Genomic DNA, 21,127 nt, shown 5'->3' on the forward strand with positions numbered 1-21,127 from the left:
TCCAATTGTAAGTGGGGCATTCACACACTACAATTTGTGTGTCATTGTCAGAAGCCACTTCAGAATGAATCCAACCCACACCAACTTTTTTATTCTCACTCTTAACATTTCCTCAGCATCCAGTTTTTCTCCTAACCAGATGTTTTGCCCCGTTGGAAGACACTATTTAAATACATCAGGCGACGCAGTGGTTAGCACTGCTGCCTCAGTGCCAGGGACCCGGGTTCAATTCTGGCCTCAGGTCTTGTCTGTGTGCAGTCTGCACATTCTCCCTGTGTGTGCGTGGGTTTCTTCCCATAGTCCAAAGATGGGCAGATCAGTTGGATTGGCCATGCTAAATTGCCCCTTAGTGCCCCAAAATGTGCAGGTTAATTGGCTTAGCAATTGGAGATAGTTATGGGCATTAGGGCTGGATAAGGTAGTTTGTCAGTGAGTTGGTACAGACTCGATGGGCCGAATGGTCTCTTCTGCACTGCAGAAATTCTAAGGGGGAAATAATTTAATAAACAAAAATATTTGGGATCTATTGTTGATGTAGGGGATGTACGTTGAAACTTGTTTGTGTGTGTGTGTAGTAAAGTTCTGTCTGCGTTGGGAACAGTCATTGTCTGACATTCCATGTGGCGAGCTGGCAATTTCAAATTCAAAGTTGTCTTGGTGTTTGGTTGATCTTTTCTGCACATTAACATTACTGCACAAGAGCTATGGGATATTCTATTGTTATGTTTAGCTAAGGAAGGAGGAAATATTTTATCTTTTGTGGAGGATCTTCCTTTCACATACTTACCTGTTATGTTTCTGCCAACATTGTTGATGTATGGCTTTACATGCTAAAATAAAGTTAAAGTTTGTTTATTAGTCACAAATAAGGCTTACATTAGTATTGCAATGATGTTACTGTGAAAATCCCCTAGGCGCCACACTCCAGCACCGGTTTGGGTCAATGTACCTAACCCGCACATCTTTGGAATGTGGGAGGAAACTGGAGCACCTGGAGGAAATCCATGCAGACGTGGGGAGAACGTGCAAACTCCAGACCGACAGTGACCCAAGCCAGGAAATCGAGCCCGGATCCCTGGTGCTGTGAGGCAGCAGTGCTAACTGCTGTGCCACCGTGCTGCCCCCATGTTCTTCTATGTACAGGGAGACATGACGCAACGCAAAATGAAAATGCACTCATAAGTCAAGCCCAATAAAGGCAGTTTCAGGTGTCAGTGGACAGACCTGATTTCCAACATAGTTGGCTTGACGCTTGGCATCCCTCTCCACGTTTACCCAATTCAGCCAGGTTATTATTGAACAATAAAAACTTTAATGGGAAGGATTGTAGAAGTATTCAGCCCCTCATGCTGGGGTGTGGAACGTATGAAATATGTCAAAACAAAGGTTGTTATTCAGCATTGCACTTCAGGGGTGATTTAACACTCATCGCTATTGATATGTCTTAGACAGGAAGCAATGGTCCCAATAAACATTCTTCAGGTTCCAGAGATGTACCATCATTATCATGGGGGTTACAGGGATATGGCGGGCGTTATAGGGATGGGGCAGGGATTGGGCCTGTGTACGATGCTCTTTTTGGGAATTGGTGCAGACACGGTGGGAAGAATACCGACAGTGAAGGGAGCAATAATATATACCGCATAGAATGAGAGTGCTGGTTGGTTGGCAAGTGAACTCTGGTGGAGGTGTTAACGAGCTACATGCATACTAAAAGTCTAAAAATTGTATAAGTGATATATAAAAGGTGTAAAACATGAGCAAATTATACTGCTTTTGTATTCATTGATGGGAGAAACATATGCAAATAAATACATTTCCATTTCATGTTGGTAAAACGGGTGATGGTAAGGGCAGTGAGGTGTAGCAGATTATCTTGGTAGCTCTGTGACTTCGCTCATTTGGATTCACCACTAAACTAGTGAGATCGGTATCTAGAAAGATGAATGGACTCATGTTTTGCTGTGTCCTGATCGAACTTGCAAAGCCTTCCAAAACAACAGCTTTATCCCAAAACGCTCTGTTCCAACATTTTGATTTGATTTATTATTGTTACATGTATCAACATACCGTGAAAAGTATTGTTTCTTGCGCGCAAAACAGGAAAAGCATACCATTCATCGAGAAGGAAAAACAAGGGTAACTGTCACAGCTAAGGTGTAGAGAAAGACGTGCACATAAGATTCTTAAATGTAAGGTTCTCAGCTAATTGTCCTGTTACTTTTCTTGACTCACAAAAGTAAGTTTTTTGACGCTATTACAGCCGTGCAGAAAGCAAAATAGGAACTTGTACCTAATCACTCATGAAAAAGTTACTATCAAGAGACAGTGCTCTGGTTTTTTCTCAGTCCAAAGATGGGCGGCATGGTGGCACAGTAGTTAACACTGCCATCTCACAGCACGCCAGGGCTCTGGGTTCAATTCTGACCTTTGACTGTATGGAGTCTGCATGTTCTCTGTGTTGGTGTGTTTTTCCTCTGAATGCTCTGGTTTCTTCCCACAGTCCAAAGATGTGCAGGTTAGATGCATTGGCCATGTTAAATTGCCTGTTGGTGCAGAATAGATAGATTGACCATGGTAAATATGTGGGGTTTTGGGGATAGGTTGCGGGGGGAAGGTACTTTGTAAGAAGGAGTCGGTGCAAACTCGATGGGCCAAACGTAGGATTTCTGTGTGCATGTTAGGTGGATTAACCATGCTAAATTGCCACAAGATGCGTAGGTTAAGTGGATTAGCCATAGTGGGATTATGAGAATGGGGCCTGGGTGAGATTGTGGTTGGTACAGACTTGATGGGCCAAATGGCCTCCTTGTGTATGGATTCAATGATGCTATGATAAATGCACAGAGTTGAGGGGATAGAGTCGGAGGGTTGGGTCTGGATAAGATGCTCTGTTGGAGAGTCAGCACAGACTCAATGGGCCAAGTGGTCTCCTTCTGCACTGTACGGATTCTATGGGTCTATTTCACTTATTGTAACTTTTGTTTTAACTCGCATCAGAATCAACACAAATTAAGCATGCATTAACAGGAAAACGATACTTAAAATGAGAAGGTAAATTTCGCTTTTAATAATAAATACAACAAAGATTTGTCCTACGCAACCACAAGAACCTGCATTACTCCTGGAAGACGTGTGACACTCTGTAGCTGCACAGTTCCACAATGTGCAATTACTTATGTGTAGCAGACCAGGAGTCCTGTCCAACAACAGGTTTAATCTCTGGGTTCACAAGTATAGTTACCAATCAACAAGGCATATTTCCACAAAACCTCTTTCATCCTAGAGCCAACGTTCTGATGTAGCTTTCCAGACTTCCTTTTGAGCCGACCAACCAATGTACCTCAGTTCATGGTTTGGCAACTTCTGGGAAAATATCCAGCTTTTTAATATCCCCGATTCACTTTCCAGGTTTTTGACATTTTTAGCCAGCTCACAAAGTACCTCCAAGAACTTTTTTTTACTGACCAGAAGGGCCAATCTCTTCCTGGGCAACGTTTGCTTCTTCCCCTGAAAAGAATTCTTCGCGATTTGCTTACTTCTCAAGCCTGCTCTGTCAGAGATTCAGTACATCTTTTTGTGTCTGTGCACTGATCTCTTTTGCCCTCCAGCTCCTCTGCTCGTGGCTTCTTTTTGGATTGTGGGAGGAAACTGGAACACCCGGAGCTAACCCTTGCAGATGTGGGGAGAGTGCACAAACTCTGCACAGTGACCTAAGCGGGAATTGAACCCGGATCCCTGGTGCTATGAGGCAGCAGTGCTAACTATGTGCCACTGTGCCATCCATACAATATAAATAATGGAAAATTTGAGGGAATTACTGTACTTTGAGCCACTGAGGTTTAATGGCTGTTCTGTTAATATTTTAGTTTAACTGTGTGGCAGATTTTACTCTGCTTTTGCCAATCTTCTGGTCATATCATAAAAAAAATTAACAGGCAGCGTATTTGGAATCATATGATTAAAAATGCAGAAATGTACAAAACGTATATGAAGATCAACTAAAATGTATTAAAGTTAAAAGTTCATTTATTAGTGTCACAACTAGGCTAGCGATAACACTGCCATGAAGTTACTGTGAAAATCCCCTAGTTGCTGCACTCCGGCACCTGTTTGGGTACCCTGAGGGAGAATTTAGCATGGCCAGTGCACCTAACCTGCACATCTTTTGAACTGTGGGAGGAAATCAGAGCACCCGGAAGAAACCCATGCAGGCACGGGGAGAACATGCAAACACCACACAGACAGTGACCCTAGCAGGGAATCGAACCCAGGTCCCTGGTTCTGTAAGGCAGCAATGCTAACCACTGTGCCATATAAGACACCAACTGCAAATGGCACCTAACTTTTTTAGAGGTTGATTTTTTTTTGTTTTGCCTGAGTTTTTGTTAGGAAGAATGAAACAAGTGTTCTGTTTGGGACACTCAAAATCCAAGGCTCTGTATTGCCAGATGTAGATTAAATCAACTCTGCCCTGACAATATGCCCCCACCCCCATGAGAGGTGTTCTCTATTGCAGCACTGTTTACATATCCCACACCTGCCATTCTTTCATCACTGCTAATTGATGCCAGATACTGCTCTTGTTTGTGGATTGTCATCCACTGGATTGCACCCAGATCAGTTTCATTTTAGTCACTCTCAGCTGGAAGAGAAGGACACGCTTTCATTCCAACAGTCTGGCTTGGGATCAAGACCAAGCGAAGCTTAGTGTAAAAATAGCCTATGAGCTCACTGCCGCCTCCAATCCCTCATTACAATGGCCTTGTTTAGAAAGCCTTGTGAGACACCAACTCTTAAAACAGAGTGCAGGTAATGTGCATGTGATGAAGTGAATTATGAAATTAGCCATCAGTTTAAGGAGAAATTTAACGTTTGTTCAATAGTGCCGCAAGTAGGCTTACGTTAATACTGCAATGAAGTTACTGTGAAAATCCCCTAGTCGCCACACTCTGGGGCCTGTTCAGGTACACGGAAAATTTAGCATACCAATGCACCCCTAAGGGTCTTCAGGATTGTGGGAGGCAACCAGAGCACCCGGAGGAAACCCACATGAGGAGAAGGTGCAGACTCCGTACAGACAGACTGACCCAAGCTGGGAATCGAACCTGAGTCCCTGGTGCTGTGAGGACAGCAACGGGAAAGCGGGACTCCTTGAGTCATGTCCTATTGTATGATTTCAAAAAGAAATTCGATATAGCTCTTGGGTTAAAGGGATCAAGCGATATGGAGGGGAGGGAAGGGGGGAATCAGGATATTGAATCTGATGATTAGCCATGATTAAAATGAATGGTGGAGCAGGCTCGAAGGGCCGAATGGCCGCCTTCTAGTTTCTGTTTCTATGTCTCCATTAATGGTAATGATGATGCTCTAAAGCTTCTGAGAATGAGGTTAGCAGTATTGTTTTGCATGTTCTGTTACTGCTGAGATATTAAGACTGTGTTTTTCTTTCGATTCAGGTGATATCACTCAGAAGGGCTATGAAAAGAAAAAGGCCAAACTGCTGGCTCCATACATCCCGCAGACTGTAGGTAAGGATCAGGATGAACACAATTGCTGATCAATATAAGGGAATTGGACAGTCTCGATCTTGGTGGCAGAGACTATCTATCCAGCTGTCTGTGCCAGATCCTTCCCCTTGCCTAGTTACTCATTTCTAGTTTCTCTCCAATTGCTCCTTGTGTCCCTCTGAGCTCATCGTATCCATGCCCACGCAACTCTCACTCTGTTGACTGTATTCTACTAAACCACTGACCACCCAATCTTCTGGTCTGTGGTTATCATTCCTCATCTCAAAAAAAACCCCACTTTCTTACTGACTCCTTTCAAAATACTGCCTATCTGCAACGCTCCCAAATCAATGCTCACCTCTCCTGTTTAAAGCTGTCTAATTGGGTTCCCACCCTCTCGCTTTGCAACAATGGCCTTAAGTGATATCAACTGTGCCTGTGGTGCAACTCCCCACCCCCCTAATTCTGCTCCACCTTTCTGCATTCTCTGACACAGCTATCCATAAATCCTCTTTCAGTGCCCCTTCTCTATTGCACAGTTTAGTGGAATTGCCCTTGCCCCTTTCCTGGTTTCTTTTTCCATCCCAACGCCATTGTTCTTGGAGACCCCCAATGGTTTATCCATGACCCTTCCCATTTCCTATCACACATGCTTCCCTCCGAGGCGATGTCATTTGAAGGCATGTTTGGCTCCAAATGCATGCTAATGGCACCCAGTTCTCCACACTCTTTTGATCTCTTTACAACCTCTATATTATTAGACTTTGCACGGTGGCACAGTGGTGATTATTGCTGCCTCTCAGCTCCAGGGACCCGGGTTCAATTCCAGCCTCTAGTCACTGTCTGTGTGGAGTTTGCATGTTCTCCCCATGTCTGCGTGGGTTTCCTGCCGCAGTCTAAACATGTGGGTTAGGTTGATTGCCCATGGTAAATTGACCTTTAGTGTCAGGGGGACTAGCAGGGCAAATATGTGGGGTTATAGTAATAGGACCTGGTTGGGATTATGGTCAGTGCAGACCTGATGGGCCAAATGGCTGCCTCCTGTACTGTAGGGATTCCACGATTCTAGGCTACTTTTCTGACAGTGTTTCCAGCTTTCTTGTAATTAAATTTTGGGGAGGCCAAACCATTCGATCTTGCTACAAACTCCATTCCCTAGCTGCTAACTCTTACCCCCTTCCTGGCCTCCAACTCAGACTCAACGAGATGATTCCCAGTCCTTTTGTCTTATTTTTCCTATTTAGCAGAACTCCAGTCCCCATCCTGTCCATCATGACACTGCCTGCGTCTGCCACCATGATATCACTCAGCTGTACCCTGACTTCACCCTGTTTACAGCTAAAACCTTAATCATTGCTTTTAGTACCCCCAGACTTTACCATTTCAATGATTTCCTGACCAACTTCCCATCTAAGCTTTACTTGAGCGCTTCTGTGCTTGCTGACTATATTGGCTCCTGATCCACCACACAGTTAAAATCTCATTCATGTTCAAATCCCTCCAGAATCTCAGCTCACCAACACCCCCAATCTCCAAATATACCATCCTTTAAGATCTCTGATTCTGCCAACTGTACCCTCTTATGCACCCTTCCCTTCCAGTACCCCATTTTAGCTGATTCGGTGCTAAGTTCATAGAACCATAAAAGAGAATCCGTACAGTGCAGAAGGAGGCCATTTGGCTTATTGAGTCTGCACCAACCACAATACCACCTAGGCCCTATTCCCGTAACCGCAGATATTTACTCTGCTAATCCCCCTGACACTAAGGGGCAATTTAGCATGGCCATCAATCTAACCCACACATCTTTGGACACTAAGGGGCAATTTAAAATAGCCAATCCACCTAACCAGCACACCTTTGGACACTAAGGAGCAATTTAGCATGGGCAACTAACTCAACCTGCACACCTTTGGACAATAAGGGGCAATTTAGCATGGCCAATCCACCTAATCTGCACATCTTTGGACTGTGGGAGAAAACCGGTTCATCCAGAGGAAGCCGATGAATTCTCTTACTAAAACTCTCCACCTCCTCCTTCATGACGGTTCTTCAGACTTTTCCATTTGGCCAAGACTTTTGTGTAGTATGTCCACCTTTGGCTTGAAATTCTTTTTTGTCTTTTGGTTAGGTCCATGTGAAGTTTCCCAAGACTCTTTGCTGCATGAAAGATGCTACATACATCCCAGTCCTTGCACCTACCTTTTATAGTGTTTTCCCTCTGACCTCATAAGGCTATAAATACAATGGTGCTTTATATCCCTATTGTTGATAATTCAGTTGTCAAAACAGACCTGAGATTTGAATAGCAAATGAATACATGGACCAACAGTACAATGGGAATGCAGTTCTTGTCAAATCTTAATTCTTCTCTGTAATGTGATGGGGAAATGCAAATGTCATATCAAGACTTTGAATAACAGTATTTACTGTAACGTGAGAAGATGAATTTTTTTTGCAACTTGCTTACCTCTAGATCTCCTCCTTTCAGAAGGCTGACAAGCCCATTGAATATCTCTTTCCTGGGTGGAAGATTTTCCACCCGTTTTTTATTTGTTTCTCTCTACCTTGGAATTGTTCCCTGTACAATGAACATCATTCACAAAATCTGCTACTGGAGACGAGCAAAATCCTCGAGACTGCACTCAGCCTGGGACAAATTGTTCTGCACATGCTGGAATTCAAATTAGTGAATCATAGAATCCCAACAGTGCAGAACAGCCCATTTGGCCCATCGAGTCTGCACCGACTCTGACGAGTATCTTACCCAGATACACCCTCCTTGCCCTATCCTGTAACCGCTAACCTGTTCCAAGGTTAATCCATCTAACCTACACATCTTGGGACACTGAGAAACAATTCGGCATGGCCAATCCACCTAACCTGCGTATCTTTGGATGCTCTCTTCAGATGTGGACTGCACAGGCCTGCTTCTGCTAATGGTTTGCCTTGAATGGATGGCTTGTTTGTTTCATTAAGGTAGCAGCTAAGTTAAATTACTATGTTGTTTGATGTGAAATCTTCTGGCAAGATAGAACGAGTTGCCCATTCAAGGTGGTGCCACACAATAATGACTGCAGCGCCATGACTCGGCACATCCTCACCATCTCCATTCTACCACCTCCTGCAACAACCACGTAATCTTGGACAGGCAAAAAAACCAAGGCCTATAAAGTTTTGGGAAGGGGGTGGAATGCTCACAGTTCCTCGCTGATTTCTTCAAGTGACGTTAACTAGTCCAGGAACTCATGTGGATCAAACATATGTGGAGATTCTGCGATGCAATCTTTGTTTGAGTGAATTATAGAATCTTAAAATGCAGAGGCCATTCGGCCCATCAAGTCTGCACTGACCACAATCCCACTCAGTCCCCACCCCCACATATTTACCCTAGCTAGTCCCCCTGACACGAGGATCAATTTAGCATGGCTAATCAACCTAATCTACTCATCTTTGGAGCGTAGGAGGAAATCGGGGCACCCAGAGCAAACCCACACAGACATCGGGGGAATGTGAAAACTCCACACAGTGACTCAAGCCAGGCATTGAACCCATGTCCATGTTGCTGTGAGACAGCAGTGCTAACCACTGTGCCATCATTCAGTTGTTCTCTGTGGAAAGTATTTACGCTTAAAAGCTCAGATCACTGTCTTAGAAGAAAGATTAAATTTAGTTATAAATTGGCAATTATAGCTAAAGGAATAGAATATATATAAATAGAACATATAAGGAAGTATTGTTGCAACTATGCAAGGCAATGGTGAGGCCGCACCTGGAGTATTGTGCACAGTTTTGGTCCCCTTATTTGAGGAAAGATGTAGAGGCATTGGGGGCAGTTCACAGGAGGTTCACTAGATTGATCCCAGAGATGGGAGGTTTGTTGCATGAAGACAGATTGAACAGTTCAGGCCAATACTCTCTGGAATTTAGAAGAATGAGGAGAGATCAAATTGGGGTATACAAGATGATAAAAGGTGTGGATAAAGTAGACGTGGAGCGGATGCTTCCTCTTGTGGGGCAATCTAGGACGACAGGTCACAGTCTTGGGATAAGGGGCAGCAAATTTAAAACAGAGTCGAGGAGAAACTACTTCCTCCAAAGGGTTGTGAATCTGTGGAATTTGCTCCCCCAAAGTGCGGTGGATGCTGGGACAGTGAGTAAATTTAAGGAGGAGTTAGACAGATTTTTAATCGGTAATGGGTTGATGCATTATGGGGAGAAGGCAGGAAAATAGGATGAGGAGAACATCAGCCATAATCAAATGGCGGAGCGGACTCAGTGGGCCGAATGGCCTAATTCTGTTCCCATATCTTATGAACCAATACAGCACTCTGGTTGTGATATCTTGTCTTAACCAATATATTGACTATAGTTTTTTTTCATCCTGCTGCTCCTCACTTGCTCCTCCTTGAATGCTCCCTGCTTCCAATATGTTGATCCGTAACCTGCTTTGCGATGCTTCTTCCATTAAATAAATGACTGAAAGTTGCCTTTGTCACGGTTTAGATAATGCATGGGCAGTTAATCTTGCTTCAGTTGTTGGTAAACTGCTGAAGGCTCTGATGGAGGATGAAATTGTAATGCTGCACTGAATTACAAAATACTTGAAGCAACATGCATCAATCAGTATATGTTTCTTCACTGTGCTTAATCAAATGTAGAATCCTCGGAGAAACGGAGGGTTTGATTGAAAGCAATGTGTTTGTTGTGGAGTATTTAAAATTGACCAAATTAGCTATGAGGAGAGGTTGGAGAAACTTGGGTCGTTCTCGCTGGGACAGTGGAGTTTGAGGGGCGACCTCATGGAAGCCTACAAGATTGAGGGGTGTAGACAGAGTGGATAGTCAGAAGCTTTCTCCCAGGGTGGAAGAGTCAGTTAGTAGGGGGGCGTAGATTGAAGGTGCGAGGGGCAAGGTTTAAAGCAGATGTACGAGACAAGTTTTTTTTTACAGAAGATGGTGGGTACCTGGAACTTGCTGCCTGGGGAGGTAGTGGAAGTAGATACGATAGTGAGTTTTAAGGGGCATCTGGACACACACATGAATAGGATGTATGTAGGTAATAGTGTGTAGGGACAGCATGGTCGCACAATGGTTAGCACTGCTGCCTCACAGCCCCAGGACCTGGGTTCAATTCTGGCCTTGGGCCACTTTGTGTGGAGTTTGCACATTCTCCCCATCTCTGCTCGGGTTTCCTCCGGGTGCTCCGGTTTCCTCCCACGCTCTAGAGATGTGCGGATTAGGTGGAATGGCCATGATTAATTGACCCTTTTATTGTCAGGGAGATTAACAGGTAAATACATGGGATTGTGGGGATATGGCCTGGCTGAGATTGTTGTTGGTGCAGACTTGATGGACCGAATGGCTGCCTGCACTGTAGGGTTTAACATGTAATTAAATGGATATTGGTGCATGAATAGTTGGAGGCAAGAAAACAAAGTAGCAGTTTGGGCAAATTTTTGGGCTGGAAGGATTCATGATTTTCCAGAAAGTTCTGCATTTGTGCTGTAGGACTTGGGGACTTGAGGAAAGGGGATTGGATGTTGACTCCAAATTGGGGTGTGACAATCCTGTGACAAAAGTTGTGGAGGATGGTAGGCTGACAGAACGGGAAGGGATTGCAAATCTGCGAAGTGATTTTGGACAAAGAATAAGCAGAGAAAATTTGATTTGAGTGATATTTCAAAATGTCATAGGTGGGCATGGTGGCACAATGGGTAGCACTGCTGCCTCACAGTGCCAGGGACCCAGTTTCAATTCCCAACTCAGATCACCGTGTGTGTGTGTGTGTGTGTGTGTGTGTGTGTGTGTGTGTGTGTGTGTGTGTGTGTGTGTGTGGAGCTTGCACGTTCTCCCCGTTTCTGCATGGGTTTCCTCCGGGTGCTCCGGTTTCTTCCCACGGTCCAAAGATGTACAGATCAGGTAGATTGGCCATGTTAAGTGCGCAGATGGGGATGGGACGGGGGCAGAGGCTTGAGTAAGATGCTCATTCGGAGAATGGGTGCACATGGGCCGGTTGGCCTCCTTTTGCGCTGTAGGGATTCTATGGCTCGCAGAGAATGGATCAATAAAGAGAGGCAAGCCTGCATAAAGGCAAATAAAAATCTTGAATTTGTACCTCTGGAGGAAAAAAACCAAGCCACGAGACATTTGTTCAACAGGCATAAGATATCATGAAAATGCCGATGTTTCCCGCCTCCCCCCAGCGTGTAATCCAACACAATCCATAAAGCCAGGAAAGCTTAATGCCATAGAAAGTCTAGAGGAGAATAGAAAGTACAGTCATGAAGGAAAAAGGAAAGCAAAGAGAGGATATTAAAAACATTGACAGGTAAAATCAAAGGAAACACATGTTCTGAAAATCCCACACTTCTATTGTTCAGGAAGATTGTTTATATTGATATTATGGCTTTGATTTAAATAAAATCAAAATCATTTGTTTTCCTTTCTAAAAATGGAAGCTAAAAATTAAGGATAAAATGCTTTGAATGCGGTCTGTGAGAATACATCAATGATCTAGTTGAAGGAACTGAGGGCGTTGTGGCCAAGTTGGAGATGCATTGTAGAAATTCTCCAAGTTTCCTTAGACAGCACCTTCCAAATCCACAACCACTTCCGTCCAGAAGGACAAGGACAACAGATGCATGGAAATACCACCATCTGCAAATTCCCCTCCAAGCCGCTCACCGTCCTGACTTGCAAATATATGGGTGTTACTTCACAGTCACTTGGTCAAAATTCTGGAACTCCTTCCATAACGGCACAGCACGTGGACTGCAGCAATTTAAGGAGGCAGCTCACCACCACCTTCTCGAGGGCAACAAGCGATGGGCAATAAATGTCGGGCCTAGCCAGCAATGCCCACGTTTGAATAAAAAAAATGTATACAGGTAGGTGAAGGGACAGGTAGCATTGAGGAGGCAGGGAGGCAGCCGAAGGACTTGGACAAGTTAGGAGAGTGGACAAGTTAGGACAGATGGAATACAACGTAGTCAAATGTGAGGTTATGCACTTTGGTCGGAGGAGTAGAAGTGTAGATTATTTTCTAAATGGGGAGAGAATTCAGAAATTAAATGCAAAAGGATCTTGGAGTCCTAGTTCAGCATTTTCTTAAGATTAACTTCCCGATTAAGTTGGTTATTCGGAAGGCAAATGTAATGTGAGCATTCATTTTGAGAGGGATGGAGTACAAAAGCAGGGATGTCCTGCTGAACACATGTAGAATATTGTGAGGTTCATGAGAAAGATGCCAAGGATGAAAGGCCTGATGTTTCAGGAGTGTTTGAGAACTCCGGGTCTGTGTTTGACAGATTTGGTAGGCTGAAAGGGAGGGCAGGGATCTCATTGAAACTTAAAGAATTCTGAAAGGCCTGGATAGGATGGACGTGGAGAAGAGATTTCCATTAGTGGGAGAGTCTGGGATCCGAGAGCACTGCCCCAGAGTAAAGAGACGACCCTTTAGAACCGATATGAGGAGGAATCTTTTCAGCCAGAGGCTGGTGAATCTGTGGAATTCATTGCCACAGAGGGCTGTGGGGGGCCAAGTCATTGAGTGCCAAGTCATTTAGTGTCTTTAAGACAGAGATAGGCTCTTGATTGGTAAGGGTATCAAACGTTACGGGGCAACGATTGGAGAATGGGGATGAGAAACATGTTGGCTTTGAGCAAATGGCGGAGCAGACTCAATGGACAGTCTTGATCAGTTGGGCCAGTAGGCTGACGAATGGCAGATAGAGTTGAATTTAGACAACTGTGAGGTGATGCGTTTTGATAGATTGAACCATGGTAGGGCATTGGAAAGAGTTACAGAACAAAGAGATTTTGGGGTACAGGTTCATAGCTCCTTGAAAGTGGGGTCACAGGTGGACGGAATGGTGAAGAAGGCGTTCGGCATGCTTGATTTCATTGGGCAGAACATTGAATACAGCAGTTGGGATGTCTTGTTGTAGTTGTACAAGACATTGGTAAGGCTGTGCTTGAAATACTGTGTACAGTTCTGGTCACCCTATTATAGAAAGGATATTATTAAACTAGAAAGAGTGCAGAAAAGATTTACTAGGATGCTACCGGGACTTGATGCCTTGAGGTATAAAGAGAGACTGGATAGATTGGGACTTTTTTCCCTGGAGCTCAGGAGACTTAAGGGTGATCTGATAGAGGTCGATAAAGCACTGAGGGCCATAGATCAGCTAGATAGTCAACATCTTTTCTCAAAGTAAGGGAGTCTAAATCAAGAGGACATAAGTTTAAGGTGAGATACAAAAGGGTCCAGAGGGGCAATTTTTTTCTCAGAGGGTGATGATTGTCTGGAACAAGGTGCCAGAGGTAGTAGTAGAGGCAGGTACAATTCCGTCATTTAAAAAGCATTTAGACAGTTAGTTGGGTAAGATGGGTATAGAGGGATACAGGCAATTGGGACTAGCTTAGTGGTTTAAAAAAAAGAGGCAGCATGGACAAGTTGGGCCAAAGGGCCTGTTTCCATGCTGTAAACCTCTGACTCCATGGCCTAATTCTGCCCCTGTATCTTAAGATCACAGTGTGATTGGCTGTTTATCCTGTTTTGTGACATGGTTGCAACACCACTGGACATTGCATTGATTTGTCACAGAATGTAAACCACCATTGGAAAAGGAGAAGTCTACAGCCTAGGTTGTTTAGATCTTTGTGGGTAACATTCTTTGAGGTTAGTGGCGAGCTCTTGTTGGTCCATCGCTAACCGTAAACCTGAACCCTCTATGTCTGCAGTGGTTTGCTGAGGCAGAAGAGGGGAAATGGAAAGCAAATCAAAGCTGGAGATGTATGAAAAGGGTCACGACAAGTTCACTGCAAGCTCGAGGGATTCGTGAAGCGTAAGACTGAGTATCTGCATAGTTGGGTGCAGACATAGGTGGGTGGGTGGGCAGGTACACACAAGTCAGTGGTTTGAAGAGCATGTTACAGAGGTGACATGAAGAGAGGGAAGCCCATGGAGGTTTTTCTTTATGTAGTGATTTGCAAAATCTTCAGGTGAGTCCTGAGGGTGATTTTGGGCTTCCTAGGGTTTAATTGCAGGGAATTTTTCATTAAAGATGTAAAGTTTGGCAAGAATCTGAGGGGTGAGGCAGTGAAGGGTTAGGGAGACAGTACAGGACGATGCGTCATCAGCTCAAAGACTGGAAAAGTGTGATAAACTGTCTCAAATAATGAGGGCACAAATTTGAGGTAATCACAGAGTGAATTGAGGTTTAAATAAATTCGAAGGATAATTGCAACATGCAGTTTGATGCTAGAAATAGCACCCGTAAATTATTTTGAATGGTAATTGTGTAGTTGATTCAAAATGAAGAATGATCAAGGCTACAGGCAACCAGGAAGTGAGTGGGATTAGTTTCGGTGTCCTTTCTGGCAAAACGAAAAGTACCAGTTTAGATTTGATGAAGCAACTGATTGTACGACCTTCTGGTTGTTTTGTATGGCTCCTTTTAACCAAGATGAAGTCATTTTATCTTTAAAACTACTTAATTGTTTGCAGTTTTCTCTTAATTCATGAGTAAATATGGGGATGGCACAGTGGCCACCACTGCTGCCTCACAGTGCCAGGGACCTGGATTCGATCCCAGCCTTGATTCACTGTCTTTGTGGAGTCTGCACATTTTCTCCCTGTCTGTGTGGGTTTCCTCCAGTGCTCTGGTTTCCTTCTACACTCCAAAGTTGTTCCAAGTTAAGTTGATTGGCGAAATTGCCCCTGAACATCAAGGGAACTCGTAGGGTAAAAATGTGGGGTTATAGGGATAGGGTGCGATTGTTGTCAGTGCAGACTTGATGGGCGAATGGCCTCCTTTTGTACTGTAGGGATTCTTTCTTGCTGGGAGAGCATTTCTGCTTGTGGGACTGCTCCAAGCTGCTCACCTTGTATTTCATAATGGTGGGCAAACACGATGGCGGAATCATCCCTTCCTTCACATTGTCCCCTTACCGCTTTGTGCCATGATTCCCACTTGGCCCACTCAACATGACTTTCTCTCCCACCAACAACACGTTTCACTTTCTCACGTGTTTAGCCGTAATCGTAAGTTTTGCATGTCACAGGGAGATCTCAGGTCCTGGCTCGCCCAGCACAATGTGATTTTATGCTTTAATCCCACTCTGGTTGGCCTGCTCACATTTTGGTTTTAGTCAAGTTCTCTGGTCTGAGTTTCCCGTGTGGAATTTGAACTTGGAATGGCCATCTTTCTGTGGGATTTGTTATTCTGCAAGCGGGTCTAGTTGATAACTTCAACAGAACCGGAATTTTGTGTCATCTGAATTTGACTTATCACCATTGCACTATATTTAACAATATAACTGAATGTGTCGCATGGCTTTGAAATGTAATTGAAAAATTGGGGCCCCCATATTCTGAGGCACTGGAGGAGGAGAAAAAAAAATTAGGCAGTTCAATGAACTGGTTAACAACATAGAAACTAGAAACAGGAGGAAGCCATTCAGCCCTTCGAGCCTGCTCCACCACTCATCTTGACCACGGCTGATCATCGAATTCAATATGCAATCCCACCTTCCCCTCCGTGTCCCTTGATCCCTTTAGCCTCAAGAGCTATTTCTAATTTCTTCTTGAAATCACATATTTTGGCCTCAACTACATTCTGTGATAGTGAATTCCACACATTCTCCACCCTCTGGGTGAAGAAATTTCTCCTCACCTCAGTTCTAAAACGTTTTCCCCTTATCCTCAAACTCTGACCCGTAGTTCTGGAATCCCCCCACCATCAGGAACATTCTTTCTGAATCTACCCTGTCTAACCCTGTTAGAATTTTACAAGTTTCTATATGATCCCCCAGTGGGGAATGGGGTGCCTTGTTATATTTTGCACCATTTCAAGTACCCAAAATTTTTCAAAGAAATGTGATTTTTAAAATTACGCAGGAAGCCACGTTGTATTTCTGCCCCGTGTATTTACACTGGGATTGAATGGGATGTGCAGTGCAAGTATTTTGTACTTGGCCTACTTGTGTGAGCATTGGGAGCCTGCTGACGTGAGGATGTTATGGCATTGCTGTGTTGGGTATGTGCTTGTGGGTGTTGTCAGTGTTTTGTGTGGCTAAGTGACATAACCAGTTGCAGCGTGAGGCTCTGTAGAGAGGTTCAAAAATGCATGCTGAGTATGTTTATTTTGTGAGGTTGCTAATTGATCACTGGATTGAAATCTTGTATCCAACTTGTAAAAAAAACAAATCTTGGTGCACTTGTATCATCAAGCTTAAAGTTCTGAAACTTTGCCACAGTGGGTAGCACTGCTGCCTCACAGCACCAGGGACCAGGATTCAGTTCCCAGCTTGGGTCACTGACTGTGTGGTCTCTGCACATTCTTTCCATGGCTTTCTTCCCACAGTCCGAAAGACATGCCGGTTAGATGCATTGGCCATGCTAAATTCTCCCTCAGTGTACCCGAACAGGCACAGGAGTATGGCGACTAGGGAAATTTCATAGTAACTTCATTGCAGTGTTAATGTATGCCTGCTTGTGATACTAATAAATAAACTTTAAACTTAAACTCTGAAACCAATTGATTTGGTCTGCTGCTTAAAAAAATGTTTTTCTACTCATTACACGAAACTCAGCCTCCTATGTGGCACAGTGGTTAGCACTGCTGTCTCACAGCGTCAGGGCCCTGGGTTTGATTCCCAGCTGGGTTGCTGTCTGTGTGGAGTTGGTATGTTCCCCCCACTGTGTCTATGTGGATTTCCTCCAGGTGCTCCGGTTTCCTCCCACAGTATGAAAGACATGCTGGTTAGGGTGCATTGGCCATGCTAAATTCTCCCTCGGTGTATCCGAACAGGCGCCGGAGTGTGGTGACTAGGGGATTTTCACAGTAACTTCATTGCAGTGTTAATGTTAGCCTACTTATGACACTAACAAATAAACCTATGATTAAGTTATGGTGTTCTCATGTGAATTAGATAGAAAGATTTCATACACACACGCGCGCACACGCAGACACACAGAGCTGGTTCGGCTTGAGGTTGATGGTTAGAGCTGCGAGATGATGTGAAATGTCCAAACTGTTACCGAAAGGCAAGTCTTGGGAAGCAGCCTTTGAAGATCACATTGTGCAAATTCCTTGAGGGTGCTGTGTAATGCTGATGATCTTATGTGAGGTTTGCAGATCTGGGTGAGATCACGAAGGAATGCTGGTCGTTGAACAGCCTGCTTTGTAATGTGATTTTTTTTTAGACTTTTCAGTTATTACTGTGTCCCTGCTTCTGACACACAATGGAGCACCTTCATACGAATGCAATGTTTCCCCTTTGACTGTCAGCCTCTTGACCTTTCCCAGAGCTGACTGTGCCAAAGTACAGACAGTCTCTTATGACTGAAGTGAGTGTAACAACCAAGAATCTGACTGCACCACAAAAAGAGATTTCTATTTAATGTTCCATAATCCTAAACTGGTTCTTGTTAGTGCCACAATAAATGATCTATCTCCGCTCTGCATTCTGCCATCTGTTAAATATATCTTCACTTAACACCAACTCAAAGGCAAAATATTGTAAATCAGAAATACACAAGCTGAAAGTACATGGCATGTCACACAATGTCTGCAGAGAGAGATTCAGTTAACATTCAGCAGAACTGTAGAGTCGTAGAGTCATAGAGTCATAGACGTTTATAGCATAGAAACAGTTTATTTGTTAATCACAAGTAATATTTACATTAACATTGCAATGATGTTACTGCGAAATTCCCCTAGTTGCCACACTCTGGTGCCCGTTCGGGTCAATGTACCTAACCAGCACGTCTTTCGGACTGTGGGAGGAAACCGGAGGAAACCCACGCAGACACGGGGAGAACGTGAAAACTCTGCTCAGACAGTGACCCAAGCCAGGAATTGAACCCAGGTGCCTGGTGCTGTGAGGCATCAGTGTTAACCACTCTGCCACTGTGCTGCCCTGGAAGATGTAAGAGGGTTGAAAGCAACTGCAGAGGCAGGGAAAGAGATGAGTGGAGAACTCTCGAAGGTTTGTGGTAGGATAGGAGGCAGGAGAGATTAAATGACAGAAGGGTGAAAGGCAAAATGAGAAAATGACCACTAGGTCCACTGTTATTTGTCATTTAGATTAATGATTTGGATGAGAATTTAGGAGGCATGGTTATTAAGTTTGGTGGCATAGTGGACAGTGAAGAAGGTTATCTCTGATTGCAACGGGATCTTGATCAATTGGTCCAGTGGGCTGATGAATGCCAGATGGAGTTTAATTTGCATAACTGCAAGATGATGCATTTTGGTAGATCGAACCAGGGCAGGACTTATTCAGTTAATGGTAGGGCACTGGGGAGAGTTACAGAACAGAGGTCTAGGATAAAGGTTCATAGCTGCTTGAAAGTGGAGTCACAAGTGGACAGAGTGGTGAAGAAGGCATTCGGCATGCTTGGTTTCATTGGTCAGAACATTGAATACAGGAGTTGGGATGTCTTGTTGAAGTTGTACAAGACATTGGTAGGCCATGTTCGGAATATTGTGTACAGTTCTGGTCATCCTACTATAGAAAGAATATCATTAAACTAGAAAGAGTGCAGAAGAGATTTACTAGGATGTTACCAGGACTTGATGGTTTGAATTGTAAGGAGAGGCTGGATAGACTGGAACTTTTTCCCCTGGAGCGTAGGAGGCTGAGGGATGATCTTGTAGAGGCCTATAAAATAATGAGGGGCATAGATCAGCTAGATAGTCAATATCTTTTCCCAAAGGTAGGGGGGTCTAAAACTAGAAGCCTCAGGTGAGCGGGGAGGGATATAAAAGGGTCGAAAGGAGCAATTGTTTCACACACAGGGTGGTGAGCCTCTGGAATGAGCTGCCAGAGGTAGAAGTGGAGGCAGGTACAATTTTGTCATTTTAAAAAGCGTTTAGACAGTTACATGGCTAAAATGGGTATAGAGGGATATGGGCCAAATGCGGGCAATTAGGACTAGCTTAGTGGTTTTAAAAAAAAAAAAGGGTGGCATGGACAAATTGAGCTGGAGGGCCTGCTTTCATGCTGTAAACCTCTATGATGCTGTGACCCAAGGATGGTTGCAGAGGAGGTGTTGATGGGGATAGCAGAATTATAACTAATAGCTACTGTCTGGAGATGGGATGATGACTTGAAGTTGTTGAATGGATGTTCAGTGTCTAATCGAAAGACGAGGTGCTGTTCCTCAAGCTTGTGCTGAACTTTGTTGGAATGGTGTTAAAATCTGAAGACTGGCAGAGGCTTGGGGATGTGTTTGAGGACCAAGCAGAGGTGCAGTGCAAACCAGTCTCTCAGCAGTGACCACTGGTTCATTGGTCTGTCTCCAGTGGGAACAATTTCTCCCTCTCCCTATCGAGACCCTTCATGATTTTGGACACCTCCGTCAAATTTCTTATTAATCCTCCCTTCAAGCGAAACAGCCTTTGCTTCTCCAAATCTACACATACAAGTGAAGTTCCTCATCTCTGGAATCATTCCCTTGAGCCTTTTTTGCACTGTCTCCAAAGCTTTAACATGCTTCTAAGGTGTGGTGCCCAGAACTGAACGCTGTACCAGTAGAGGCCAAACCAGTGTTTTGTACAAGTTTATCATCATTTCCTTTTTTATACTCAGAATCCCGCCTGAATCATAGAATTGCTACAGTGCAGAAGGAGGCCATTCAGCCCATCAAGACTGGATTGTCCACAATCCCATGACCCCACACATTTACCCTGCTAATCCACCTGACAGGTGCAAATTAGTATGGCCAATTAACCTAACCTGTACATCTTTGGACTGTGGGAGGAATTTGGAGCACCTGGGGAAACCCACGCAGACATGGGGAGAACATGCAAACTTGACACAGACAGACTCCCGATGCTGGAATTGAACCTGTATCCCTGGAACTGTGAGGCAGCAGTGCTAACCACTGTACCATTCCTAACCTGTTTTATTAAATATTTTCTCAACCTGCCCTGCCAGCTTCAGTGAATTGTCCGCAAAAGCTCCCGGATACCTCTTCTCTGACATTTCTTTTAGAATTGTATGCTTTAATTTATGTTGTCCTTCCCTCATCTTTGAACTGAAATTATCACTTTTTAAAATTTGATTTATTATTGTCTCATAGAGGTTTACAACATGGAAACAGGCCCTTTGGCCCGACTTGTCCATGCCGCCCAGTTTTTAACCACTAAGCTAGTCCCAATTGCCTGTATTTGGCCCATATCTCTCTACATCCATCTTACCCGTGTAACTGTCCAAATGCTTTTTAAAAGACAAAGTTGTACCTGCCTTTACTGCTGCCTCTGGCTGTTTGTTCCAGACACACTCCACCCTGTGTGTGGAAAAAATTGCCCCTCTGACCCTTTTCTATCTCTCCCCTCTCACCTTAAACCTGCGCCCTCGAGTTTTAGACTCCCCTACCTTTGGGAAAAGATGTTGACTATCTAGCTGATCGATGCCCCGTCGTTATTTTATAGACCTCTATAAGATCACCCTCAGCCTCCTACACTCCAGGGAAAGAAGTCCCAGTCTATCAAGCCTCTCCTTATAAGTCAAAATTCCACCTAAATGCACTCAACAAATTTTTCTGATCCGAGCCCCGAATACTATGGCTGTCAGTCAATGTTGGGAAAGTTAAAATCCCCTGCT

General features: G+C 44.1%; 1 protein-coding gene across 1 annotated transcript in view; it reads left to right on the forward strand.

Moving 5' to 3' along the window:
• Positions 1 to 21,127, forward strand: part of LOC145349945 (disco-interacting protein 2 homolog A-like) — a 254,103-nt gene that overhangs the window by 77,343 nt on the left and 155,633 nt on the right. The window contains exon 2 of the mRNA XM_080198649.1: positions 5,460 to 5,531. Coding sequence (XP_080054775.1) covers positions 5,460 to 5,531 — 72 coding nt within the window. The remainder of the gene's footprint in view (positions 1 to 5,459; positions 5,532 to 21,127) is intronic.

Source organism: Carcharhinus amblyrhynchos, chromosome 11 (assembly GCF_965287045.1).
Source record: "Carcharhinus amblyrhynchos chromosome 11, sCarAmb.v2.hapA, whole genome shotgun sequence".
In the NCBI taxonomy this organism is placed as follows: domain Eukaryota; kingdom Metazoa; phylum Chordata; class Chondrichthyes; order Carcharhiniformes; family Carcharhinidae; genus Carcharhinus; species Carcharhinus amblyrhynchos.